Genomic DNA, 18,410 nt, shown 5'->3' on the forward strand with positions numbered 1-18,410 from the left:
GTAAGTGGTTGCAACACATAAAACCTGGCACCAGGTTCACAGAACGCCTCTATGTTCACTGCTGTCACCGTCATTACTGGTCTTATAGAAAGGACCTGGGTAAATCATGTGCTGTAACCCAGGAGTCTCACGGGAGTGGGTCTTGCTCCCTGCTTTTGGGACCTGGACATCAGCCTGTACTTAATGTGCCTGCTGAAGTTCTAAGCTCTCTTGGAAAGACTGATCCACTGGTCTCCCGTGCCTCTGAATTTAGATATTTATACTTTTAATGTTAACTTGTATTCTCTACTAATGTACTAAACAAACCTTTTAAACAAAACAATGGAGCAGTATGGTGAACTCCCATAATCCCCCTGTAAATGCAACCTGTTCTAGCATTCCACTCTCTTCTTCTTATAAAACTCCTGTGGATTTTTAGGTTCTTTGTTTTTGCTTTGGTTTGGTTTGGTTTGATTTTTTTTTTTTTTAGTTTTTATGTACCCTCAGCTTTTCACTGTATTTTAGAGAGTGTCACCAACTAAGGACTCCAAGTGCTTTATGGGGTCATTCAGATCCTGTCTGTCAAGGAACGAGCCTCCTCTGCCTCCTGGAGTGTCTGACCGTGTTCTCCCTTATGTCTGCTGCAGCTCAGAGGACGATCCTTTCCTTCTGTACGCCACACTGAACTCAGGCAATCACTGCAAGTTCATCACCAAAGACCTGCTGCGGGACCACAAGGCCTGCCTGCCGGATGCCCGGACCCAGCGCCTGTTCTTTAAGTGGCAGCAAGGACATCAGCTGGCAATCATGAAAGGGTTTCAAAAATCAAAACTAACTTTCCAGGTATGGGATCTGTTCTCTAAGTGACGCTAACAGACCAGACGTGTCTGAAGAAGAGACTGTGGCATGGTTCTTTTAAATGTCACGAGTTGAAAGTTCTAACTACTTGTTATAGTTCGGCGTTTGGTCCTTAGCCAGTTCCTAGAAACAACATCTGTCAGGGCAAAAGTATTTGTAGGCCAACTGCAAATTGATCGACACATTGAGACCTGTAGAGTGTCATAGTTGTGCCTAAAACTGCACCTTCACCCACACCAAGCCGCTCACACTCTTGTGCTCCCATCTACCTGCTCCCTTGAAATACTTCGGTATTTCTTATGCTTTCTACTTCGCCTTTTAAGCAACGTTTCCAATTTTTTAAATTTAAATTACATTTGTGTTTTTAGGTGTGTGTGTGTGTGTGTGTGTGTGTGTGTGTGTGTGTGTGTGTGTGGTGTTGAGATTGAACTCAAAGCCTTTTATATGCCAGGCAAGTCCTCTACCACTAAACTACATCCTTAACCCAGTTTTCTCTTTTTATCTGGGGACAGTGGAGTTTTGGACACACTAAAACTCAGACAGATCTTGACTTTAGAATCCTAGTTTGCAAGCCGGGCCTGGTGGCGCAGGCCTTTAATCCCAGCACTCGGGAGGCAGAGGCAGGCGGATTTCTGAGTTCGAGGCCAGCCTGGTCTACCAAGTGAGTTCCAGGACAGCCAGAGCTATACAGAGAAACCCTGTCTCGAAAAACCAAAAAAGAATCCTAGTTTGCCTGCCAGGACCCACTAATGTCTAGTGTTCTTTTTTGATTTTAATTGTATGTTTGCATATGTGTCTATGTGGGTATGTGAACATCAGTGCAGGTGCCCAAGGAGGGTATTGGATTCCTGGAGGTGGAGTTACAGGCAGTTAGTTGTGAGCTACCCAGTGCGTTCACTGGGAACCAAGCTCCGGTCCTCTGCAGGAGCAGCACCACTGAGTCATCTCTCCAGCCCATGTGCTATATTTCTGAAGACTAATAAGAGAGTAGATTCTAAATTTTCTCATTATGAAAAAATAAAAAGTTGGTAACTCACTTTAAATAGCTTGAGTACGCATTCCACAGTGTATGCGTATTGCAAAACATGTTGCACATAGTACTATAAATAAGTTTACTAATTTTAAAAATAAGCTAAAATGTGAAACAAATTTCTAGGAAAGAGTATCCCATGATATCACAGCAGTTATTAAATCAGCAAAATCAGGACTGTATTATGGGAAGTGATTCAAAACAACTGACCTGCTTTCCTCGGAAATAAAAACAGAAAGTAAAAATAGAAGTTCAATAAAAATTGAGATGAGAAAGGAGGCTCTAGATTCAAAAAGCGTGTCAGATAGTCCAGTCTCTCCCAAAGGACCAATCCTGTGCTGCTTCCCGTTTAACAAGCAAACTATAAAATGTATGTATGCATCTATACAATAATGGAGAAAATACAAATGTAGACATTTGATGAGGCTAAGTAATTGTTGATTATTCTAATATGTGTGTGTGTGTGTGTGTGTGTGTGTGTGTGTACATACATGTATTTTAATCAGACAAGCTTTCGCCATGTGTCTCTGTCTGTCCTGAAACTCTCTATATAGCCCAGGCTGGCCTCCAAACCCTCCTAGCCCTGTCCCCTGTGCTGGGATTACTGGGTACTATGCCGCCATGCCTGTCTGATTTCTGTGTGGGTGTTGGAGATCAATAGCATTGATCTTAGAATTACAGAGCAAATGCTGGTTTTTAGAAGTACTCATCTGAGAGTCACTTCCAGATAGTCTGATGAGAGGACTATTTTTCTATCTTCTATATTTAATTTTCTCTCTTCCACTTATAAAACCTATAAGCACAGTGAAACAATCCTGTAACTTATAAATGTGATACTCCTATAAGGAGCCCTTAACCTTAAAATGAACCCCCGCCCCCTTTACACTTTTATTTTGTTTCCTGTTGTGGGGGCTGGGAGGATAGGTCAGTGGTTAGTGCTCGCTGAGTTCGAACCCCTGCACCCACAAGCCCAGCTTGTCCTTGTACATGGCTGTGGTCTCAACACTGGCGTCAAGACAGGAAGATGAGTGGGGTTTGCTAGTTGCCAGCCTAGCAAGAAAAACACAAGCTCCAGATTCACCCTGATTCAAAGGACTAAATGGAAATGGTAACATTGTCTGCCTCCGGCTTCTGTGCGTGCACACGCATGTGCATCGGTACATATGTGTGCGTGCACCACTCACACAGATGTACAATGGAAGGAAAGAAGGAAAGAAAGAAGGAAATACAGTGTCAAATAAGACACAATCCTCTTCCAAAGGAACAGAAAAGATTGGGAAGAGGTTGGTAGCCCTCCAATGTTCACCGTTTGCTCTCTAACTCCCCAGCATACCCTCAGCTATGACACTGTGGTGCAGACAACTGGAGACTCCTGGCACATTCCTTATGATGAAGACCTGGTGCAGAGATCCTCCTGTGAAGTGCCAACCAAATGGCTGTGCCTCCAGAGAAAGACACCCGGCCCCTGCTGAGTCTCATGGCCTCCTGGCCTTCTGGCTGGTTCAGAGCTCTTATATCCACGCTGATGTCTGCCATGACCTCTGTCCTGGAAATAAAAAGATTTTAGTAACACTGTTCAGTTCAGTTGGTTTGCAGCGTCAAACTTACTTTTAGCTTTGTGTGGTTTTGTTTATGAGACAGGTGGGGTCCTGTCTGTAGCCCCTCAGCCTCCCTCCTCCCGCTTTCACTTCCTGAATGCTGAACTTACCATCGGGGCCAACACGCCTGCTGTGTGCAGTGCAGGAGACGGGGCCTGGGCTTCACGTGGGCAAGGAGGCATTCTACCAGCCGGGCTACATGCAGCCCTAGCCCAGCAAGTGGACGAATGAGAGCAGGGGTTCTACCACACTCACAACCCGCCCTCAGATGGTCATCGGAATCAGGGCTGGCTAGCTAGGTGGCCCAGGCTGGCCCAGGGCTTCTGCACTTAAGCATCACTCCTGCCCTGGCCTCCCAAATATCTGAGATTAACCTGTCACTGGGCCCAGCTCCTCATATCTTAATTTTAAAGCAGGAATAGAGAGGAGGAGAATGATATGTAGGTATCTGCCAAAGTAATTGGCACATAGCTAAATGGGGTCCCTACCTGGTGTCTTTTGGTTGGTTGGTTGTTGGCTGGCTGGTTGGTTGGGGTTTTTTTGTTGTTGTTGTTTGTTTTTTTGAGATAGGGTTTCTCTGTATAATAGGCCTGGCTGTCCTGGATCTCACTTTGTAGACCAGGCTTCCCTTGGACTCACAGAGATCTGCCTGCCTCTGCCTCTAGAGTGCTGGGATTAAAGACATGCACCATCTTGCCCAGCCCCTATGTGGTATCTTACCTGTCCTTTGTCAGCTTAGAATTCACAGGCTACACACACAACCAGGTTTCAACTGGGCCTGGAAGTCGACACAGTGGCAGTTATGCATTCCCTGCTGACCACTAGAACTAGTTTGTTACCAGGGCGCTCTTGGGGATACTCAGCTGGATAGACTGAGGCTTTGGGCTTTTTCCTGAAGGCAGCATCTCACTTTACAGCCCTGGCTGGCCAGAAATTCACAATGTAGAGCACGCTGGCCTCCAACTCAGTTTTCCTACCTCTGCCTCCCAAGCCCTAGGATTAAAAGTGTGTGATAGATACCAGGCCTGAATAAAGAGGGCTTTAGGTGGTCTTGTTGGTGACGGTGATGGTTTTATGCTTGTGGGGAGGATACCAAGCGGTGTCTCACAGTGCGTACCTATCTGGTCAGCCCTTCATTTGCCTGAATTCCCAAGTGCTAGGTTGTAGGCATGAGTCGCCATGCCCACTTAGATGGATTATTAACATTGCCATGAAAGGGGCTAGGGAGATGGCTCAGATGGCAAACTGCTCTCCAAGGACCGGAGGACCTGAAGTTGATCCGATCCTCGCACGCAGAGGCTAAGGTTAGGGGCATATGCTTAGAAAGACAGTACTGGGGGAGCTAAGGCAGGCTCTCAGGTCACCCTGCTGGGCAGGTGAGCTAAGGACATAGAAAGAGCCTGTTCAAGGTGGATGGCTTCTGAGGAAAATGCTGGAGGTTGCCCTCTGGCCTGTACATGTACATGCATGCCCACACGAGCACAAAAAACGATAACTGGTAGTTTATTATAATTAGTAGTTAACATCTGAAAGGTTTTTGATAACTGGCAAAAAAAAAAAAAAAAGATCTTTTCAACTAAGCTAAAATTAATACGCCAGTTATCTTTTTGGTGCTGTCTAAAATCTACTCCAAGAAGCAAATGCCTGAGAAGTCACTGGTAGCAACTTAATCTCTAATATGTTAGAGGAATAAATTCAAGATGTCAGGTCAGGCAACCTCATCAGCTCTCAACTGAGCAGACCATTATTGGGGATCAAGTCCAGCTGCCACCTAAGTATTTAAAGTCCATTACTAAAGTTCTCCCAGTCTATGACTACATAAGAATAGAATGTCTGTGTCCACTAGGTGCCAATAGAATTCCTGAGAGTTCTATCCGTGTGGATTTTCTGGGGTAGAGCTGAGTCCTGGGCTGAGGGGCTGGGACAAAGCATCCACCTCCACGAAACAGCTGCTTTTTGGTGGATATGGCCAATCTCCGAAAAAGTAAGAGCTTCGTTTTTGGTTATTCAGGCCACTGAAGAGGCGGGGGAAGGGTGGCTTTCCCTTACGGACTCCCTTTGTAAACTTTGTATACTTTGTAAACCCTCAGGGCTGGAAACCAGCCAGGTCCCAGCCTGGGGAGCTCCCCAGCCACGCCCCCTCCCCCCAGGCATCCCTAACTGCCATAACTGTGAAGTCATCTCCAGCCCCTCAACAGGACCCTCCCCAGATTATGCTAATTTTAGGTAAAAAGTCTGAACAAAACCCACCAATCCCTGAACCGGAAATTAAACTCAGGTCTTTAAATCCCACCAACCCTCACCCTGGAAATCTCCACTCTAGAAGGTTACACACACACACACACACACACACACACACACACACACACACCAAGAACCCCTATATAAGCACTACACTTGTCCGATTTGCTGCTATCTGCTCCCTCCCAGGAGTAAAGGCAGCCACTCCTGGGTTTGACCCTCCCCTCCCTGGATGCTCTGATAAATCTCTTAAGGGATTCACTACCTGGTGTGACCCCTCTCATCTGAAGAAGCAAGAAGCAAGAGAAGGGAAGAAGGGGGGCGGGGCGGGCAGGGAGACGACACGATCCAGGGCTGAGGCTCGTCAGCTCCTCAGCTCAGGATAGCCCTTTGTTGTAAACTATAGCCCTCCGCTGGGAACTGCAGCACCTCTGCTGAGGAGGCTTCCTCTCAGAGCTGTGTGGTTCCTGGGCTTCCGAGTCTCAGGGCACCTTCCCATCCAAGCAAAAAGGCCAACACCGGCGTCACTTGTTGCATAAAATCTGTATCAGTGGATCTTTGAAAAAAAAAATTATTCTTAGATTTTCTTCCTCTTTAGTGACCTTGCCCTAGAATTCAAGGTTCCTTTTCTTTTTGAGTCAGGCTCTCCCCTCTGTAGCCCAGAATGCACTGTGTAGATGAAGCTAGCATACAAGCTTATCAGATTTTATGTGCCTACATACACATTTTCTTTGTTCAGACAGTCTTCTGGCATTTTTTATATATACATTATTGTTGTTATTAGTATTGCTATTGGGGGGAGGGGGGACGGACAGGTTTTCTCTCTGTAGCTCTAGCTATTCTGGAACTCACTCTGTAGATCAGGCTGGTCCTGAACTCAGAGATCTGCTTGCCTCTGCCTCCCAAGTGAGGTTAAAGGTAAGTGCCACCACCACCCAGATATTCTTCATGTACATTGTCATATACTCATAATGAAGCAAATTCACAGAGTTGACTGGGAGTCAGATGTAGTGGTGCATGACTATTAGCCTGGCACTCGGAGCTGGAGGAAGAAGGCCAGGAGCCCTTCTTTAGCTACTTGGTTCAAGGCCTGCCTTAGCTACATGAGACCATGTCTCAAAACAAACAAACAAAGGGTTGGCTGACTTAAACTAGGGTACTGCATATAGTGTAACATGCTTCTCTTATGGCTACATTGTCACACTCCTACTCAGGCCTTGCCTGAGTTCAGAAGAAACTGTTCCCAGAAGCAGGCTAAAGCAAAAGTCTGCATTATTTGGCACTTAGTCTATTCCAGCAGGAGTGGTCACATCCTTGATGAAACTCCTTTCCGAGTCAGGCCCTCTGATCTCCAGCTCAGAGAAAAAACTCTGGCCAGGCCACGTTTGTAAAGCGAACATAAAGAGCTTCTTGTTATTCAGAGCGAATCACGTGGCTTTTGTTGCTGTTAATCCAGGCACAAAGGGAAGTTTAGAGGAGAAAATCATTACTGAACATTTTGTACTTTGCAAATGTCAAGAGGTTATTTTTCTTTCACTTCCAGAATCTCCAGTCTCGCCCTCTTACCCTAGTGATTCTTGGCCCTCTGTGTAATGGCCCCTCTCTTTCTCTCGCCTATCTCTGACTTTTGGGTTTTGAACAGCGTCTCTCACAGCCCTTGCCTCAACCACTATGATCTTTCTGCCTCTACCTCTACTTCCCAGATGATGGGCTAATAGGAGCGCTCTGTTATACCTGACTCTGTGTGTGTGTGTGTGTGTGTGTGTGTGTGTGTGTGTGTACACATTTTATTTTTTACAAGTGAACGGACCATGTGTATTCAGATATCCACAGAGGCTAGAAGGGAGCACTGGACTCTGCAGCTGGAGTTACAGGCGGTGGAAGGCAGCACAGTACATGTGCTGGGGACTTGCAGTGTGGGTCCTCTGGCAGAGCAACGCGAGCTCTTAGCTGCCGAGCCACCTCTCCAGCTTTTGGATGTTTGTTTTCTTTTGCTTTGTTTGTATTGGGGGCAGGGGTTGTTTACTTAAAATAGCCCTAGTTTCAGGGTCTCAAACTTTTCTTCTACATTCATGTCTTTATTTACTTGTTGCATGTTCTTGCACAAATGGAAGACGGTCCAGCTTTTGGAGTAGTTGGTTCCAGGCATTAAATGTAGGTCATTGGGTTTGATGTCGGTCATTGGGTTTGGAACCAAGCACCCGCTACTGAGCCATCCTACCAGCTCAAGATTTCCAAGTTTTAAAAAGATTAATTTTTTTACATGTATTTTTTTCGTGTGTGTGGGTGTGGGTGTGGGTGTTGGTGTTGAGATTGAACTCAAAGGCTAGTCTTTCCAACCTTACAAAGTCTTGACAGCCTAGCCCCTTCTGGTATCATCAGCCCCCCCCCCCCCCCCCCAAGCCCCTCAGATCATTCCCAAGACAGACAGCATCAACACCACCAGAATCGTCCGTTCGCCTCACTTGCTACCGTGTCTGTCTTTTCAATCCCAGTATCGGATTTCTGCTCTCTTCACTGCCGTACCTCATAGCACAGTGTTTCTCGGAAGGCCGTGAGGTTATGGCCTTGGGCAGCACTCTCCTTTGAAAGACCCTCTTGTCATCTTAGCTCCCGAAGCGCTTTCCCAATCTTTTCTGTCTTAACTTGAAAATCAGCTAGCTGGTTGAGCCTCCATCTTCCGTTCCTGAGGAAAGTGGGCAGGCTGTAGCAGTGCTTCCCAAACTGTGATGTGCTGGAATGACCTAGGGACCTAACTTCAGAGGCCGGTTCTAGCCGGAAGTATAACTGCATACTAGAAGTGAGTGTGTGTATAGCCCCGGGTTCAGTCCCCAGCACCAAAGGAAAATGAGCTCTAACTCAGGAAGAGTATTCCTGGTGGGGTGGCCACGCTGCAGTTTATAATTCCAGTAGAAAGGGCCTCAGTGAGCCCCAAGTTGTGTAGTGTATGTGAGGGAGACAGGAAACAACACCAACTGTCATCATCAGGGACCTATATACCTCCTTTGTGACAGGGTCCTTCACTGGCCCGGAGCTCAGCTAAATGGCCTAACCAATGAGCCTCAAGGATCTCCCTCTCTCTGCCCGCCCTGTGACTGGGATTACAAGTGCTTGTCAGGCCTTTTCCCATTGGTTCTGGAGATGAGCTTCTGCCCCCGCTTCTGAGGGAAGCACATCACTGGCTGAGCTATCTGCCTGCACCTGTTTGGGATTTCTGTTACAGCATCTCATATTCTAACTTCTGAACTGTGATTTTGTTAAAGTGCCCATAGGATTGTGTTATCGAAGGGGAGCAAAGATGTGATGGAACTTTCTAGAGCAAATGGTTCTCAACCTTCCTAGTGCTGCAACCCTTTAATACAGTTCCTCATGTTGGTGGTCGCCCCCAACCACAAAAGTATTTCATTGCTACTTCATAACTGCAATATTGCTGCTGTTATGAACTGGATGTAAATATCTGATATGCAGGACATCTGATATGCAACACACACGACACAAGGGGTGGACACCCACAGGGTAAGAACTGCTGAGAGATATCAACTAGGAAGAGAAGAGCTGAAAAGGAGAATGGGAAAACAAGACTCCATATTGCCTGTTACACTCCGTCTCACACTTGCTCCAGAAACACCCGGCTGCCCTTTCCCTGACTTCTTACTCCATATTGATGAGCATTTGGATAGTTTCCAGGCCAGGCCTATTACAGATAACCCTGCTTGTGACTAATAACAGGCTGGGTGAGAAGCTGACGTCTGGCAGATGTTGTTTTCCCGCTCTCTTTACTTGAGGCCTCATAAAGCCTTCGCTTGGACTATTAATAGTGGCCTCCTGGTTCACATGCCCAGCCAGCATTCACCCTAAACCCTACTACCTCATTTATCTGTCCAAAGCATGATTCCAGTCAGGCTCCTTACTCTGCTGCTCAAAAACATCAAAGAGCTGGGCTGCGGTTGTAGCTCAGCCTAGCACGCACAGAGCCCTGGGTACAAGTCCCAATGCCATATAGCCAGCTGTGATAGCTCGCACCCGCAAGCCTAGCACTCAGAAGGAGGAGGAGAAGCAGGAAGTTCAGGGTCATCTTCATCACAGACTATAGGAGACCCTGTCCCAAGCAAGCAAGCAAGCAAGCAAGCAAACAAAAAGCCAACTGTGGTCGTGTTGCCGGTAATCTCAGCACCAGGGAAGCTGAGGCAGGAGAATCAAGAGTTTAAGGCCATCCCTTGTCTACGTAGTGAGCTTGAGGCCAGCTTGGGCAACTGTGTGCCGCTATCTCAAAAACAACAATAATAAAAAAAACCCGAGGGTGACCTTGAGCCCTCGAAAGCGACATGGCGGTTCTCTTAAAGCTGGGCGTTCTCTGCAGTGGCCAAGGAGCTCGAGCTCTGTTACTCCGAAGCCAGGTGGTCAGACCTGCTTATGTGCCAGCATTTCTCCAGGACCGGCCTACCCAAGGATGGTGTGGCACCCAGCACATTCACCTGTCACCAAGCCACCACTCTGGTTCCAAGGCTGCATCTCTGCACTGGACCAGTGAGAGGGTTGTCAGTGTTCTGCTCTTGGGGCTGCTCCCTGCTGGGTACTTGAATCCCTGCTCTGTGGTGGACTACTCTCTGGCCGCAGCTCTTACCCTGCACAGTCACTGGGGCCTTGGACAAGTGGTTACCGACTACGTTCATGGGGACACCCTGCCGAAGGCTGCCAGGGCAGGCCTCTTGGCACTCTCAGCTTTGACATTTGCTGGGCTTTGCTACTTCAATTACCACGATGTTGGCATCTGCAGAGCGGTTGCCATGCTATGGAAGCTCTGACCTCTGGGTGCAGCACTTTGATTGTATGCCTCCTTGCCTCTGCTTTACCAATGCCGTTCACCTCACAGTGAGGAGGGATGAAGGATAAGTCCATTGGTGGGCAGNATATCTTCTAATTACATGNTTNTTTTCAGAATTTATTTGTTGAGGAAGAAGTTTGAGGAATTAGGTTCGATCATTCATGAGTCTGAGTTCCATATTCCACTGAGTATGGTCGCCAGCTCACATGCCTCACGGTGTAACCGAACATTTCATGAGCTCATGTTGCCTTTGACCACCATTTCTTAAGGAGAGCCAGCTAATTGCTATCGGGATAAGAGTGTCTGCTCAGACCAGGCGGGAGGACTGTTCATTCATGAGTTCGACTTTGCATGAAGTTGGAAAGTATTCCCTTTGGAACCTTCCATTCTTGTCCAGGCAACAGCAGCTCTGTTGATGGCTCTGTTTCTAGGGAACTTTTAATCAGGATACGCTCTCAATTACTAACTTGTCTAAGTCTTAGGAAGGAGACTGAGGAAAGCTAGATTTAGACGAGTTCAATTTAGGGAGCTCTCCTTGTTTGTGGGTTAAAATATGACAGATTGCAAACAGACTACTCTTCAAATGTATCTCAATTGTGCAGAAGTGAGCTGTCCAAAAATATAAGACTAAGTAATAAACTGTCTTCCCACCATGGGAGTTGTTAATGAGAAAGAAAGTGTACTCTGAAAAAACAAAATTTTTAAATAAAATATTATATAATGAAAAAAAAAAAAAAACCCAAGAAGTTTTAAGGTTGCCTTCCAGCTAGAGCATAAATCCCTTATCTCTTATCTAGTCCCTTGTCTCAGTGTGTGTGTGTGTGTGTGTGTGTGTGTGTGTGCACGTGCATGCGCTTACACAAGCATTTTGCAAGCTATTTTCTTCCTCTGCTTCCGAACCCCACAACCACACCGCCCCACCACACACACACACACACACACACACACACACAAACCGCCAGCTTCTGACATCTGCTGCACCTGTTAGAGTCCTTGTCCTCCCAAGCCTGCCCTCTAGTGGGGCAGTTTCTGGCACATCTGCATATGAACTCACTTCCTCCCGGACACCCCCAGCCCCCTACCCCCGGCCTGCAGTGCTCTGAAATGCCCTGTCAAATTAGCCTCTTTCGTTCATCCTTATCTTCCCCACAAGGCTGACCCTGCCCGGTGAACTCAGTGTGTCTCTCTCAGAGCAGGTAGGCCAGCTCCTTGTCCATAGACCTGGTTCAGTTAGAAGTGTTGAACTGCTATGGAGAAGTTGTTTGAAATGTCTTCCTGATTTTTACCTCTTTTGGCCAGTTCTCCTTTGAGTGAATTTCCCCTGATCTTTGGTATTTCGTATGTGAGCTGAGTGGCCAGAAACTAAGTCTATGGTGTCTGATGTCTCACACTGATCAAGAAATGATATTCTCTGAGAGCCTGGCATTTTGTCACATCTGCTAGTCACAGCACTTGGTGGAGACAGGAGAATCACCAGTTCATGGCCAGCCTCATCTACATGGGAAATCTGTGGTCAAAGTTGGTACAAGAGACTCGGTTTCCATAAAATTAACTTCTTAATATTATCTTCCATAATCATTCCATTTAACAGCCCTCCACCCACCCACCCAGGGTGAAATGAATTAGATGTCTCTAGTGGGCATCTGTACGGGTACACGGTGCTGTGGTAGCTGGGGTGCTGAGAGACAGAATCCCAGAGTCTGTCAACATTGCCGTGTTCTGTCTCTGGCAGTTTTTTAAAACATGTTTTCCTTCCCTCACTGTGAAACAAAAGCCAATTCAGAGTAGTGAGAGGAAAAAGCTAGAGTGTTCTCAGCCTTTCCTGCCAACAACTGAATTTTCAAGATGCAGTTCCTAAGTCAGCACTCAGGAGGAAGAGTCAGGAAAAGTTCAAAGCCAGCGCTGGTGACCTAGAAAGTTCTAGGCCAGCCTGGACTAAGGAATCTGTTTCAAAAGAAACCAATCCAAAGTGGGTGAGGGAAAGACAAAACCAAACTAAACGACAAAGCCTTGTTTCTAAGTCAGTGAATGAAAATGCTTGTTTAATGATCAGAAACCTCACTCATTTGCATTCTCCCTGTCTCCAATTACCCCAAGAGGATATGGTCCTTTGAGCATCAGCCTGTCACTTTTGTGGCAAGAAAATAGGAATTAAAGGTAGCCAATTCGGAAACCTCAAAGAAGAGGAAGTGTCTCTAGGCTGAAGGGAAGGCTGCGGAATCTTATTTCCTCTCTGTTCTTGACCCTCCTGGTGGTCCCCCACCCACACACCCCAGATAGGAAACAAGGTCTGGGATGAACCGGGGAAAGTCTAAACGACTCCAAGGTGCAAGGACCCACCTCAGCTGTGACAGTCACAATAACGGATTGATGTTTGCAGTTCCACACCGGTGCCCATTCATGGGTGCAGTGGGACTGTAAGGGACAGGGTGGGTAAGAAGTGGGACAGGGTGGGTAAGAAGTAGCCACTTTCACTTCTGAGTACCGCCAAGCTCACTCAGGTCTGTGCAGTTCTTGGCTTCGCGGTTTACTGGGACTAGAGCATACTGAGGCTTGTTCGCCCACACCTTTTCCAAGCAGAGAAGCTGAGTTCAAATCTAGTAATACCTGGTTTTATTTTCTTTGTAGCAACTAATTTGATTTTTACTTTGCCTTTAAAGTCGAGTCAGAATGCTCCTGTTTGAGAGAAGAGACCACAGGTGTGGTCAGTGGGTGGTAAGCCCGTGGCTAGCCTCAGACTCAAACACTGTTTCTGAGCCTTGTGCTCAGAGCCCACGACGTTGTCTCTGTCTTCCCTGGATTGCTTTTTACAGAACGGTTCACTGTTCTCTGGAGCTCTGGAAAGCTTCCCGTGTTCGCCAAAGGGAAAACAGTGGGCCACACACCACCAATGGCTAAGACTAAATCAGGTGTGCTCTCCCAGCCTCTGGGCAGGTTAATGAGACTTCTCAAGGAATTTGCAATCTCTCTGGCTTCCAGAAACTTCAGCTGAGCACTGGGTCTTCAGTTAAGGCAGTCTGGAAAAACAAGAGAAACATCACAAGTCTAAGATGGTTACAGTGAAGTTATAGCTAAAAGCCAAGCGTGAGCTGCAGAACTGCAGGTCTTGGCTGTGTAGGAATCAGTGAATGGTTATAGTTCAATGCCCATGTGATTGAGCCAATACAATTCCCTTTCAAATCAAAGAACAGCATTTATCATTGTTGGTAATTGCTGAGAGAATCCAGGCACAGAATTATATTGACTGGTAAGGAAGGAGGTGGCATAGAAGAGAAACAGCAATACATGTGTCTGCTCTGTTGATAGACCCAGCTTTAGAGCCAGAGAGCCACACTGCATACCACAGACATGGGGAATTGAGGAGCACTGCTGTAGCCATAATGTTTTCAACGTCTACTTTTACTGATGGTTTTTAAATGCTTTAACCTCCCTTCTAGCCCACCACCCACCAGAGGTAGTGGGAAAAAAAGATTATTAGGATATGGGGAAGTGGACCTGTTTAGGAATGGTTCTTTGAAGCAAATCCCATCTGCATTGTCAAGAAATCAGCAGTTCAGTTCCCAGGCCAGCAGTGGCAGCTCGATCAACTGGCAAACACTTTACGGGTATACCAGCAGACCAGCTCAGTAGTGTCTGGATAGCAGCAGTGGGTGGCACCACGTAGCAGGAACAGCTAGACCTCAGCCAAATTGGCACAAGTCAGCAGGAGGGAACAGGACCAACAGGAATACCAGGAGCAGGTCTTTGCTGTGCCTCTCTCAATGAAGCTAAGATCAGCGAAGATGCAAGACCAAGAAGTGTTGCAGAGTCAGCTCTCTACCAGCAAGCCCCTCTCACAGGCCATTCGGTCCCATGTATACGCCCTCCAAACATCACATGACCTCCACGAGTCTTGCCTCACCACATGTCTTACCCAAGCACGTGAGTCTGTCTTAGCAAAACCCCACAGGAGTCTGTACCAGCTGACGTCATCCTGCCAATCAGCCAGAGTCCAAGGAAGCCGCAGAAAGGTGCCAGCACATGGCCAGAAGGTTTTTGGCACATTTCTCTCTATGGAGTCACAACAAATGCAGCTCAACTACGAAATGTAGGGTGGACCAATACATACATGTTGTTAGCAAAGACTCCTTCATCATGTGTCTTTTTTTTTTTTTTTTGATTTATTTATTTATTTATTAAGGATTGATTTATTTATTTATATGTAAGTACACTGTAGCTGTCTTCAGGCACTCCAGAAGAGGGCGTCAGATCTTGTTACAGATGGTTGTGAGCCACCCATGTGGTTGCTGGGATTTGAACTCCGGACCTTCGGAAGAGCAATCGGGTGCTCTTACCCACTGAGCCATCTCACCAGCCCCCATCATGTGTCTTTTTACATGCTTGCTTTAGCAGAACATCCTTTCACCCGTGTCTGCTTCAGGAAAACACTCCTTCACGTTTGCCCCACCAAAACACCGTCCAATTCAACTGACTTTCCAAAGAAGCCTTAAGTTTCCCACTTCACACTGCTTTATTAGAATCCTGTCGGGTAGGAGTGTGAAGGTTTTAAGAATAAAACTATAATGAAGTTGAAACTGGAGAGATGGCTCTACTGTTAAGAGCACTAGCTGTTCTTCTAGGGGTCCTGGGTTTGATTCCCAGCACCCACATGGCAGTTCATGACCCTCTTGTGACTCCTGTCCCAGGGGATCCAATGACTTTTTCTGACTTCCTTGATCACTGTATGTACCTACTGCACAAGCATACATGCAGACAAAACAATACACATGATTTTGTCCTAAAGTATGAAATTAACATGTTTCAGAAACCACATCCCAACCCACATCTGATGTCTCATTTGTCCCTCCCCTTTGCTCATAGATTATGGGACTAGAGTACAGATAAACTGCCTTTTCTCCTTCACAGTACTTATCAGGGTTACTAGACTGCTAGCTAGTCAAACACAGCTACTGAGCTGCAAGATCTGCTGGACAGACTGGAGCCAGGGAAGGAGCTGGGTTGGGTTTGGTTGGGTTTGGTTTTAATGAGAAGACTCAGAGTCTTGTCTTCAGCCAATTGTCTGGGTGAAAGTCTGGTTAGGGAGCTGGGCAGAATCCCATATCTCTCTCTCTCTCTCTCTCTCTCTCTCTCTCTCTGCTCTGGCAGGGTTGTCGCATCCTGAGATCCTACTCGAAACTGCCTGTAAGGGCTCTTTCACATCAAGGAATTCCAATTCTCCCAAGATTCTCTACTGTAGTATATTCAAATTCAGAAGCCCTTGTGTTTTCACACCCACGAATATCACACGGAACCACAGACCTCATTTTTTCTCTATTCACAGCCTCAGTGAGAGCATTTTAGGTTATGGACTTTTCGTTTATGGGGGTAGGTAAGGATGGGGTGGGGGTGGGTGGCAGGAACAGTTTGGGGGTTTACACATCATAGACAAATGAGTCTTCGTGGAGCTATGGCCCCCATAAGAGCAGAATTCTTACTGTGCCTTTGAACACCACGTGATTCGGCACATCACTGGGAAAGCCACACTGCCACCTTGTACCTTGGCTTTGTGGGTAACCCCTACCCTCCACCTTCTTCTATCCCCGGGGAGTGTGGGCTTTGCTAAACAGAGGCCCTGCCGAAAATTTTCCAAGGCTCACGAGATGTCAAGTCATTTCTAAAAATTTTCAAAAACCCAGAAAGTCATTTCAGAAAGTCTGACTTGGTGGCTCTGTAGGGAGGAAGAGCAAACGTTCCATCGAGGCAGCAGGTCTGCCCCACAGGCTTGTGCTAAAGCTGCAGGAGCCTAGACTTCAGTGGCAGCTCCCGAGCCAGGGGAAGTCCACTTGGCTGAGTGGGTTAGCTGCTGCCCAGGGCACACAGCATGAAGCCTGCTTCCAGGGGATTTCCCTTGGCAATGGGACCAGCAAAGTTTCATCTTTCTGAAAGATTTCCCAGAGGAATACAATTGACTATATGGAAAAAAAATCTCAAATGTAGATTTCTCATTTAGTCACTAGTCTCTGCAAATAAGGAAAAATAAACACAATTAGCTCAAGTAGTAAGAATGTATATTCTCTGAATGAGCTAATGCTTACTTCATCCCAGGCCCTCTGCTTTATGACACTGAGTTAAAGCATGTGGCTCCTGCCGAGTCTAAGCTGGGTTCTAATCCCAGCTCTCAGCGTCAGTACCGAAAATTAAACTGATTGGTTCAAGGAAGTATACTTAAAAATGCTAAAATATACCATCCCAAATCATATATGTGTCTTTCTTAGCCTTGTTAAATGCAGTCTCCCAACATCCAGAGCACGAATTATTCTAGTCACTCATTGTCTTTATTGTGAGCCAAATAAGGTCAAATACACTCCCTTTTATGCTTTTTAAAATAAATTCTCTTGAGAATTCAAGCCAATAAAAAATATGGATTTTTATATAGTGACCATAAAAAGTACAGAGGCAAAAGTAGGGCTTCGATAAGCAGAGATGGGCACAGGTGGTCCTTACAGTAAAGGGGAGAGTAACCAGGCAATGGAGGCTGAAGCAGAAGAGGCCAGCTTGTTAGCAGCCCCGATCCCCACCTACATGTTAGTCTTCCTTCAGCAGATGGTGAGGGCCCAAAGGAATCCAGGCAGAGAAGCAACTGAGATGTTGCTCTAAAAAAAAAAAAAAATGATACTGGGAATTGACTGATCAACAAGAAACTATTGTTCCAGGCGGACCAAAAGGACTCTGAATCTGAACAGTAGAGAAAGAATAAAAACCAGGGGAGTCATGTCATGGGGATAATCAGCAGCATGAAATAACCACCACATGGGAAGCAACATTACGCACAGCCCTCATTTGCTAAAGACTCATTAGATGCTGGGAGCTTTGCCTAGTATTTCTCTTATTTAATCTTTACTCCCATAAAGTGGATCTTACTATGCAACGTTAGAGAATCCAACTTGTATTAGAACACATATCTGGGAACTATTGTAAGTAGAGTTTAAATTCAACTTTAAATAGAATACTCTTTTAAAAAATGTGTATATTTACATGAATATACCACATGTGTGTGGGTACCCTTGGAGACCCTATACCCTGGAGCTGTAGTTACAGGTGGTTGTGAGTTGTCTGACATGTGTGCTGTGTATGGAACTACCAGGTCCTCTGGAAGAGCAAGTGCTCTTAACCACTGAGCACTAGACCCAAGGGATTTATTCTTAATTTACGTGCTCCAAAGGATTAATATACTCATTCAGTAAATATTTATTATTTTATATATGCTAGGTATTGTCCACGTTAAGCTGTATGTGTGAGCAATGTTGTGGAATTGTCCTCTTGGCATTTAGTTTTGTTTTGTTTGTTTTTGTTTTTTCGAGACAGGGTTTCTCTGTGTAGCCCTGGCTGTCGTGGAACTCACTCAGACCAGGTTGGCCTCAAATTCAGAAATCCGCCTGCCTCTGCCTCCCAAGTCCTGGGATTAAAGGCGTGTGCCACCACTGCCTGACCCTCTTGGCATTTAGAGTAAGAATGGAAGGATGGTGAGAAGTAAGTAAAGGTTTTTTTCTGGCTTTCTGGGTGTGAGCAGCCAGGAACATCAAAGACTGTGGAGAACCAGACAGTGTGGGAAGTCCTGCACAGGAGCCAGCACGAGCGCCACAGGTTTCTGGAACAGCAGAGCTGCAGATGAGCCTGAAACATGTCAGCATCATGAGCCTAAGTGCAACCCCTGCCCCAGGTTCTGTGTGCATCGGATGGGGCCAAGGGTGTGGCCATCTCTCACGAGGACAGTGAGGTGCTGCAGAAGCTTAGCATGAGCAAGAAACAGGACAAGAAGTTGCCCTAGATGTGTGATGCCTTTTTGGTCTTCAAGTCTCTGATCAAGTAGTTCTCGATGTCCTGGGTCCAGGCCTAATTT

General features: G+C 46.4%; 1 protein-coding gene and 1 pseudogene across 4 annotated transcripts in view; both read left to right on the forward strand.

The window, feature by feature from the left end:
- Prorp (protein only RNase P catalytic subunit) overlaps positions 1-3,439 on the forward strand; it is an 87,825-nt gene extending 84,386 nt beyond the window's left edge. For all 3 annotated transcript variants that reach the window (XM_029541214.1, XM_029541212.1, XM_029541213.1), the window contains exons 7-8: positions 627-822; positions 3,196-3,439. In XM_029541214.1, the coding sequence (XP_029397074.1) occupies positions 627-822; positions 3,196-3,339 (340 nt within the window). In that variant the 3' untranslated portion in view covers positions 3,340-3,439. The remainder of the gene's footprint in view (positions 1-626; positions 823-3,195) is intronic.
- Positions 3,440-10,010: 6,571 nt separating this feature from the next.
- On the forward strand, positions 10,011-11,238 carry LOC110324197 (annotated as a pseudogene). Its single transcript, XR_003844261.1, has one exon. The product of XR_003844261.1 is annotated as a succinate dehydrogenase [ubiquinone] cytochrome b small subunit, mitochondrial pseudogene (transcript).
- The last annotated feature ends 7,172 nt before the right edge of the window (positions 11,239-18,410 follow it).

This window comes from Mus pahari, chromosome 7 (assembly GCF_900095145.1).
Source record: "Mus pahari chromosome 7, PAHARI_EIJ_v1.1, whole genome shotgun sequence".
Classification (NCBI taxonomy): Eukaryota; Metazoa; Chordata; class Mammalia; order Rodentia; family Muridae; genus Mus; species Mus pahari.